The sequence below is a fragment of the Thunnus thynnus genome, chromosome 14 (assembly GCF_963924715.1).
Source record: "Thunnus thynnus chromosome 14, fThuThy2.1, whole genome shotgun sequence".
NCBI classification, from domain to species: Eukaryota; Metazoa; Chordata; class Actinopteri; order Scombriformes; family Scombridae; genus Thunnus; species Thunnus thynnus.
The window spans coordinates 7,060,376-7,069,263 of NC_089530.1; the positions used below are offsets into that span (position 1 = coordinate 7,060,376).

At 39.4% G+C, this 8,888-nt stretch overlaps 1 protein-coding gene across 1 annotated transcript; it reads right to left on the reverse strand.

Moving 5' to 3' along the window:
• Positions 1 to 497: 497 nt before the first annotated feature.
• On the reverse strand, positions 498 to 8,600 carry opn3 (opsin 3). Its single transcript, XM_067609490.1, has 4 exons — positions 8,111 to 8,600; positions 5,690 to 6,009; positions 2,083 to 2,334; positions 498 to 1,330 (listed from the first exon to the last, which is right to left on the reverse strand). The coding sequence occupies exons 1-4, from the start codon at positions 8,427 to 8,429 to the stop codon at positions 1,058 to 1,060; spliced, it is 1,164 nt and encodes a 387-aa protein (XP_067465591.1). The 5' UTR covers positions 8,430 to 8,600; the 3' UTR covers positions 498 to 1,057.
• Between the last annotated feature and the right edge of the window lie 288 nt (positions 8,601 to 8,888).

Genomic DNA, 8,888 nt, shown 5'->3' on the forward strand with positions numbered 1-8,888 from the left:
AGAACACTGGTCCAATATGGCAGCGGCTGAAACACATCCCACAACCCAGATGTGGTAACTACATGTAAAATGAAGTTTCCTCAGCATGTGGTTTCTTTCTATCTATCTATCTATCTATCCCTCCAAATTTTTTTCAGTAGCATCTACTTTATGTAAATTGTTTGGGACAGAATGAACTCCATATAAACAAATTAGAAGAAGTATAAACACAAATGCTACTCAGTCAGTCACTGACCCACTCACTCACACATCCACACTGAATAAGGTTTTGAACAGCTATGGAAATCCATTCATCAAGTCTATTCATAGCTGACAGCCCAGGAGGTTATGAAAGGAGCATCTCACTGGAGCATACCCAGGTCCCAGTCTCATCTCCTCTTATCTAATTACACTCTTGTAGTCCTCACATATATAATTCCACCAAATGTCATTTCACAGTGACTGCTCTCATCACACTGGAGCTTTAGATTAAAATGAGATAAAGTACACAAGCTAGGTAGCTTAAAATAGCATCTCTTTATTGAATCCATACACAATAATGTCAGTGTGTGTACTATGGTTTATGGCTAAGGAGCTAAGGCTTATTTTCCATGTTACACACTTGCAGTTGGGTACCAACCAAAACAAAATCTGCTATCACATGTAGATCCAAACTCTTTAACACCGCTGGCCTCTAAATACTCGACACACAGTTGTCACATATAAGGAATATTTGACAAATAAGTGTGATTCTTTTTCTAAGAGAAACATATTACTAGTTGTTAACTACATCATCATGTATGTATTGTATATCACCACAACTGATGTTAGATGAAGATGTCACACTGTCATACTACCTGGTTAGACAAAACATCGTCAGGAATAGGTTTAGTAAAGATCTTGGGATAATCTGCAACTGACAGAAGGATATTTACATGAAGTTGTAACAAGTCTGTAACTGTGTGTAGACGCAGAAAAACGTCCAGGGAGGTCAGATAGAACTATTTTGGCTTGGAATTACATGTCAGGTCCTAAGGCATACTGAGTGTTTGGGGGTGAGAAGTCCAGTCCTTGTGGATCACAATGGCCTCACTTGAATGACATTAACCTCCGAGGAATCTCTAGCCTTGGAGGTCACGTCCAAACGGCGGAAGTCATCAGTGGTGATGATGAAGACGATGGAGGAGGAGCTGAAGGTCACCCTCTTTTTGGGTCGGTCCCTGCTGCCGCACGTGCCGGACACGACAATCGGTCGGATGGGGCGCTCGACCGGAGCCAGGGGACGCTCTTTGAGACTGCGCTGCAGCCAAGAGAGCCTCGAACAGAGCAGCTGCAGCAAACAGCGCCGGAACTGTGGGTAGATAAGTCGGAGGAGAGGCAGAGGGAAGAGATAAAAGGCTGGTATTTAACACAGGAATGAAATAGCACCTTCTCCTCACTCATTTGTCTGTCAAACATGCTGAAATAAGATATCAGCCTTGCAGGATGACAGCAAACTAAGATGAGTATAAGTGACAATTTCACTCCTACACACACAATACATGCATACAGTACAATTAGAAGCTTGGAAATATGAATAGAACCCTTTAGAGGAATATACATCTATAAGGCAGATGTTACCATCTCTTTAAAATTGCTGCTTTTTCCACATTTTGCTAATTTTTACTGCTGCACTTTTGAGGAAATCAAATTTCATAAAATTGCTAATTTCTGTGTAAAAATGCTGCTATTAAAATGTTAAAAACACCTCTGTCTTGTCTGTTCTGCTTAAACCACAAACTGAAGCAGTGCAAGAGGAGAGCAACTCATCACCTCTAATTTAGATGCCATTGATTTGCCCTATTTTCCCATATTAAATTCTGAGGTCAGTTGTTCTCACTGGAGGGGAATACAATTGACTGAACACACAGGAAGTGGCCAATCAGAACTCTTGAGCAAACATAGTGTGTACTCTAGACGGCAGCGAGACCTGAACCTTCTCACTGCCGTCACCCTCCCCATCTACACAGAGCATTAAATAAGTGTAACACTGTTTACTGATGTCACATTATTTCTTGGCCTTGAATCTGACTCAGAATTCAAACTTGTTTCAAGACTACACACCTTTCGGCTCATGAATACATAGATGAGGGGGTTGTAGGCTGTGCTGGACTTGGCAAAGAATGAGGGGATAATGGCCACTGTGGGGGAGACCATGCTCTGCCTGCCGAAGGCCTCCATCATGGACACAACAGCGTAGGGTGTCCAACACACCAGGAAGCAGGAGATCATTAGAAGAAACATAACGGCGACCTTCTTCTCGTACCGCAGGATCTTGATGATCTGAACAGTTTGGAGGTCCTGGATGGAGCGCAGCTGTAACAAACAGGAAAGATATTAGCCAGTAAGACAAGTTAACAGTTTGACAGGCTGTCTAGTGAAAAGATGGTCACTGGTTTGGATGTCGGTAGTTTGACTGGTTGTATTGCATGAGGTTTTCATGTTGTCAAAATAAAAAGGTGGAATGTGGTAGTGTATTGTAAGTAAGATTTTATGGTAGTATACTTCAATATTTCCATTTTATACTACTTACTTACTTTTGCAGCTTACCATTTCAGAGACAGGTATTGTACTTTTTACTCCACTGCATTTTTCTAACAGCTATAATTACAAGTTATTTGACAGATTAAGATTCTCCTGTATAATGAGTACTTTTAATTTTTGATACTTTAAAGGCATGGTTTGATTTTGTAAAATATACATTTGAAAGATCAATACCCCTCTCATGTCTGTACAGTAAATATGAAGCTACTGCCAGATGTAGTCCGGCACATAACCCCCCACAAAACCACAAAAGGGCAATTTTTACACTTTGGTGTTATTACAAATTAAACAAATAAAACAAAGCAAGTTTCCAGTCTTAATGCTAAACTAATCTAAGCTAAGCTGGCTTCATATGCTTCATATTTACAGAGACTACTTTTACTTGAGTAAAGAATCTGAAAACATCTTCCACCACTGATGCAACAGTTTCTGCTGTTTTTTATTTTTTTTTTATTTTTTTTTTTTACAGCAGCTAGTCTATAGCAGGTTCAGTTTAGTGCTGTCACTCCAAATAAAGCAAATGATGAAACTGAACCAAGCTGACTTTTGCACTGTGGCTGGGAACCAAACAAACAAGAGATGTGGTAGTAGAGGTGAACATACACTGGGAAACCACATGGATGAACAGAAACTAAGAAACATGTACTCGTGATCTTTTCATGACTTGAAAAGGGCTGTCGTTTCTAAATTGTCTTTCAGAAATCAGAGGAAACCTCTCTCCACTCTTCACGTTCTACTTCTATATGGATAGCATACCTTTAAACACATGACTATCAGCAGATTTAGAGAAATGGACAGGCCACTGCCATTGAGAATGTTTCTATTCAGGTCCATAAAACTGTATTAATAATATAATAAGTATTACCAATACTGCAATATTTCCATAATCTTGTATAATTGACAACTCATAGAAACAACATTGTAATACCTTAATAACACTATATATTAGGATATACCCTACAGCTAAAGTGATGACGTGATAAAGCATATGGCTATTTTCTAGACTCCCCCAAGACAGTCTACAGCAGCTGATTGAATCACTGCAAACTTCCATTTTTATTCATGAGGCCTGTTTTTATTTCTAATGAAGCCACAATCTATTTCCATGTTTCTGGCTCAAAAATACTCTGTAGAGTTCAGAGTACTCTTTGAAGATTTTCATAGCATCTTGCAAAATGCTGTTATGTGTTATGAGCTCATCTCAGGCCTCTGAGGTGTTCAGGGACTTTCAGAGAGGCTGGGAATTTTGATGAGCTAAAGCTTGAGACTGTGAGGAAGCAGCAGCTCTTACTTCCTAAAAAGGTTGCAAAGAAAGCAAGCAGCTGCACTACACTGTGCTGCAGAAAGACATCTGGGTCGCTTGATTAGAGTTGATTAAAGTGTTTTTTCCGGTTTACGCATTAGCTTACATGCTATCCTGTTCTAACACTTCAGTGGCCATCTACTCACTGACGCAAACAAGAATTTGATACAGACACAAACAGATCAGAGAATCCTGTGGATCCCCGATTCTATCAATTTTGCAGGAATCATTAATGTGAATACAAATACTCAACTCTCACTGTCACAGCCCACTCACTTTATTACCAGGCTGTCTTGTGCAGCTGATACATCAGTGACACTTCTAAAACTCAGTACAGACGCAAAATGAGCTTTCAAATGATTTCCACTGTACAGGACAAGCCCTGAAGGCACAGAAGCATATTATGATAATAGAGTCTGCAATGAAAGATGGCCGGCCAGTGAAGGTCAAGGAGTTTCTTTTTCTTAAAATGAAAACCCAGAAGAGTCTGCTAGGTTTGTATTTGTACTACAGCCCGATCGATACAGGCTTTTTGATACTGATATTGATATTTGTGTGTTTAGAAAATCTGATAATGATATATTGGTCGATATTGATTTTCTTTACATAACCCATAACATAAATACACATGTTTGATAAGGTTCCCAATAACAATTGCAACCAAGAAATGTACTAGGCAGGACATTTTACAGTTAAAAAATATGTATGGGACTGGTTTCAAAAAACATAACTTCCTGTCATTGTTAGGCTGACATATATGCTGATAATGATAAATCTGCAATGAGCTAATATAACTTTATATTGGCTGGGCCTATTTATTGGTCAGACTCTAATCTGTCTTCAGCCAAAAGTAATAATATGAAGATCTTTGTATGAGGGGTATATTGAATATTAAAGGGACATTTTTTTCACATCTGAGAAAGTATGCACAAGTGGCAGATGAAATACAAATACTGACAGAAGTTGAAATGGCATTTAAAATGTGAGTGCTGAAAGAAATTATATGCAAGCACTGGAGTGTAAACTGAATAAAGTTGAAATATCACTTGATGTAAAAGTGCTGAAAGGAGTTGAAATGTCAATTGAAATGTAGATGATAAATTGACCCTGAAATTGTCAGTTGAAGTGGAAGTAAATTAGTGCCAGTTCAAGTGTATAAACTGAAAGACAGTGGAAGTTGTGAGAGGTGGAGCTGAATACTTTTTTTGGTTGATATTTCGAAAGTGAAGATCTGAGACCGAAAGTATCACTTAAATTGTTGAGCGCTTAAAGCAGTTGAATTTGGAGATAAAGATTTGAGAGCAGTTGAATTGTGAGTTGATGTGAAACCACTGGATGGTTGAATTATCAGTAGAAGAGGAAAAAAAGAAAGCAGTTGCAAAGTCAGTTGAGAAGTAAGTCGTAAATTTCAGTTGAGTGTGTGTATTGTAAACAGTTGAAATGTCAGTTGTAGTATAAGATCTGAAAGTTATTTAAGAATAAAAATCAGTGTCACGATGACATAATAAAAATAGATTACTCGTTACTCAATTTATAATACTAATAATAATATCACATTGTCTTTTATATCTGTAATCAGCTCCAATTGGGGCAAGATGTTCATTTTATTCAGTCATAACTTATTTTATTTATATTTATTTATTATTTTTAGTTGGGGATGAGCACAATTGTTATTTTCTACAGTCTTGTTTAATGTTTCCTTCCAAGATTTTGGTCTGAGAATGTGAATCAGCTACCCGCCATTCATATGTAATTCATTAATTCATTCTAATGGTTATTCTAACTCATTCATAATTTATCATGATGCACATCTGCATGTCTTACCATTTGCACTGTGTAGAGGATGTTCCCATAGCAATAAATCATGATGCCAACAGGCACAAAGAAACAGCCCAGGAGGAAGAAAAGGATGAAAGAAGCATCATTTGGGTCTTTAGATGCCCAGTCCAGCGAGCAGCCCAGCTGGTGGATCTCCAGAGTGTAGCGGTTCCACCCCAGTAGAGGAGCCCCCGTCCAGGCCAGGGAGTACAGCCAGATGTGGGCGATGGCCCGCCGCGCCCAGGGGAAGTCCACTACTTGGGCGTGGACCACCCGGATATAGCGCTCATAGGCCAGGGCTGCCAGAGTCATGATGGAGACGATGCCTGGCAGTGGGAGGGAGAGAGAGAGAGAGACAGGCACGCTGAGTAATGCGGAGCGCTCATTGCGGGATCTGGGTCAGCGGCTACTCAGCGTCTCTTTGAACTGAATGAGTTTCATCACACTTTGTACAAACAGAACTCTGAACATCATGGTGCGAAACATCACATTTAAACATTGTGTTGAGCGTCCTTGAAAACTCACAGAAAGAGACTCCTCACTCCCACACGCACACCTCTAAGACCTGGATCTGTCTTGTACAGCCTGCTTTTCCACAGAAAGTGATGCTGTTGGGTTCATACTGATACATGCACTGTGTACTCAAATATTTGTAGCTATTCATGTTCATCTTATACATCATGCTGTTCCCAGATGTATATAACGTTTAAGTCAAAGAGCTAATCTGAGTCCTCATGGCACAGTATGTAAAATTGATTCTGTGTGTTTTTAGTCAATACACATCACACACATTGACATAACCTATATATCTATCCAATTACATACTCCAGTACATCGCTGTCTGTAAGTCATTGATCTCTTGATTAATGAGAGAAACACACCAACAATGTAAATGAATAGACACACAACTTACAAATACACAACCTCCACTGAGTAATACATATGATGGAGATGACGACATATTTGTCTACAGAGGACTCTGCTGTAGAGGACACAGGAAGAACGTATGAGCTACTGGATTTATTAATCAGTGTCAGCAGGGATTCACATATTGCAAATATTGTATCAGGTGCAGGTGCTGGGAGGCAGGCTCTCCAGAATTTTGATGTTCCCATCGAATCACACCTTGGCTAATTGCATGACCTTGGGGTTTAACATGTCACACTGTGCATGCGAACGTTTATAGCTGCAGTACTGTACTGTGAATGACAAGGGAGGGGTGCGACGGTTCTCAGGATGAGGTGCTGCTGTAATTGAAATCCCTATTTATCTGCCAGGCTTGTCATCTCATCTGAGTGTGGGCCAAAGCAACAGGATGCCACATTTTTTTCTGTTCAATGCAATTTCAGTGATGAAATACAGAATCCCAACACACTTTGGATGAAAAGTACAAATCTGGATTTAAACAACAACTTTGCAAGTTTTTAATCATAACTTCTTTGTGTCATATCTGCAATTCAAAGTTAATAACAAAGTTGCAGCATTGCCAAGTGTGATGCCACATGACAGAAGCAGACAACAGTGTTCTTCAGATCATGTGCAAAGAAGACAATGTCAATTAAAGGACATTAAGGTTGTGAAAGAACTGAGCAGTGCATCTGTGTGTTCAGTTTGCTGATAAAGGCTTGAGGGTGTGCTCTAATGAGCTCATTTTCACACATCCATCCTCCTGAGCTATAATTCCTGCAGGGGTGGGACCTGCAGAGTGACCCTTCTGGATTCATTCACACTTCACGGCTGAAAACAAGAACTGCTGGTAATAAATGGACAATCGTGTTACTGTGAAATTGAAGCTGTAGGCACAGTGAAGGTGTCAAAAGCAGTCTTCTGCATAAAGCAATCACCTGCAGAATCAGAATATGCTTTCTTTACATTAAAAAAAAACACCCACTGATGAATAAAGATAAATAGTATATAATGAGGAGGCCTTCAAGGTCGTTAGGTTTTTACTGCAGCTCTTCATGGGAGGAGACTACAGCATCCAGTCTGTATTTTTAGACCATTCACAAATGTATAGAGGAAGTGAATGAATGGAACAGAGAAAAAGTAATTATTATTAATAATAATAGTAATAGTAATAATAATGACGTTCCTCTTTTACCTACAGCACATTTAAATATATTTCACAGAATTAATTCAATGTAGAATATCATTATTTCCTGCCTGCGTTGTATGGAATAGTGCATATTTTAAGATGCCTTGTAATTTCATCATACTACGCTGCATTTGTTCATGTTCTGAATTATGCCAAAATCCGATTTTGATATTTTTGTAATATAGCGACGAATAGAGTGACGAATAATTAAGAGACACAGGCAATGCGTTTGTCCTGAACTATTTTGCAAGAGGTTTTTTACGTGACAAACATAAATAATAAATGATTTAATAAATGTTAATTTAAATGTTTCCTCGTTTTATTTCTCTCACCAAATAAGCTGTTGCTGAAGCCATCCCACATGCATGTTGTCTGGCTCCAAATCCATCCACCTTTGACGCACGAAGCAAATGTAAAGTTTATTCCGATGACAGAAACCAGAAGATCACTTAAACTTATGTTGACCAGTAATAAATTAGTGGGCGTCCGCAGTCTCTTGAATTTACAGTAGAGTAGGATGACGACAACGTTGTTACAGAAGCCAAATACTCCAATGGTCCCGATGGTAAAAGCGAGAAGTTTGTAGGTGCCAACTGCAAAAATGTATTGTTCTGCACTTCTCTCGGCGCTAGTTTCGTTGACAGGATTCATTGCGCGGATAAAAACTTGGTTTCCAGCATTGTGCAGCGCGCTGTGTGTGAGCGCGCGTCCAAGGCACGAGATGGGCTCCACGCCGCTTCTCCACGCGCACCTCGCGCCGCTAATTCAAACCAACCTGAGACTGCTGTGAGCCGAAACTGGGTCAATGTACCAGTGTGAATTCAGTCAGGCAGATTATATACGTTACACATCCGGCTACACTTTCACAGTAAAATAGTTTTGACCTACATGTTTTGCGACTTGGTAACGATGTTTAACACTTCATTTAAAATACACAGATATAGCCATTTAATATAAGAAAACAAACAATTTCACAGAGAACAGTGGTTCTCAAACCTTTGCATGTCAAGGACGCTAAACTAAGCGGACGCTAAACGGACCCCACTTAGAGACCACTGCTGATATATTTCACCAGCACTTAGTGTAGCGCACAGTATAATATTTCAAACT

Bases quoted from the DNA above. Each gene is read 5' to 3' on its own strand.
- opn3 (XM_067609490.1), bottom strand. From the start codon at position 8,429: ATGAATCCTGTCAACGAAACTAGCGCCGAGAGAAGTGCAGAACAATAC. The intron at 6,010-8,110 runs GTGAGAGAAATA...TCCCACTGCCAG, and splicing joins CTTCAGCAACAGCTTATTTG to GCATCGTCTCCATCATGACT. The intron at 1,331-2,082 runs GTGTGTAGTCTT...ATCTACCCACAG, and splicing joins ATGTATTCATGAGCCGAAAG to TTCCGGCGCTGTTTGCTGCA.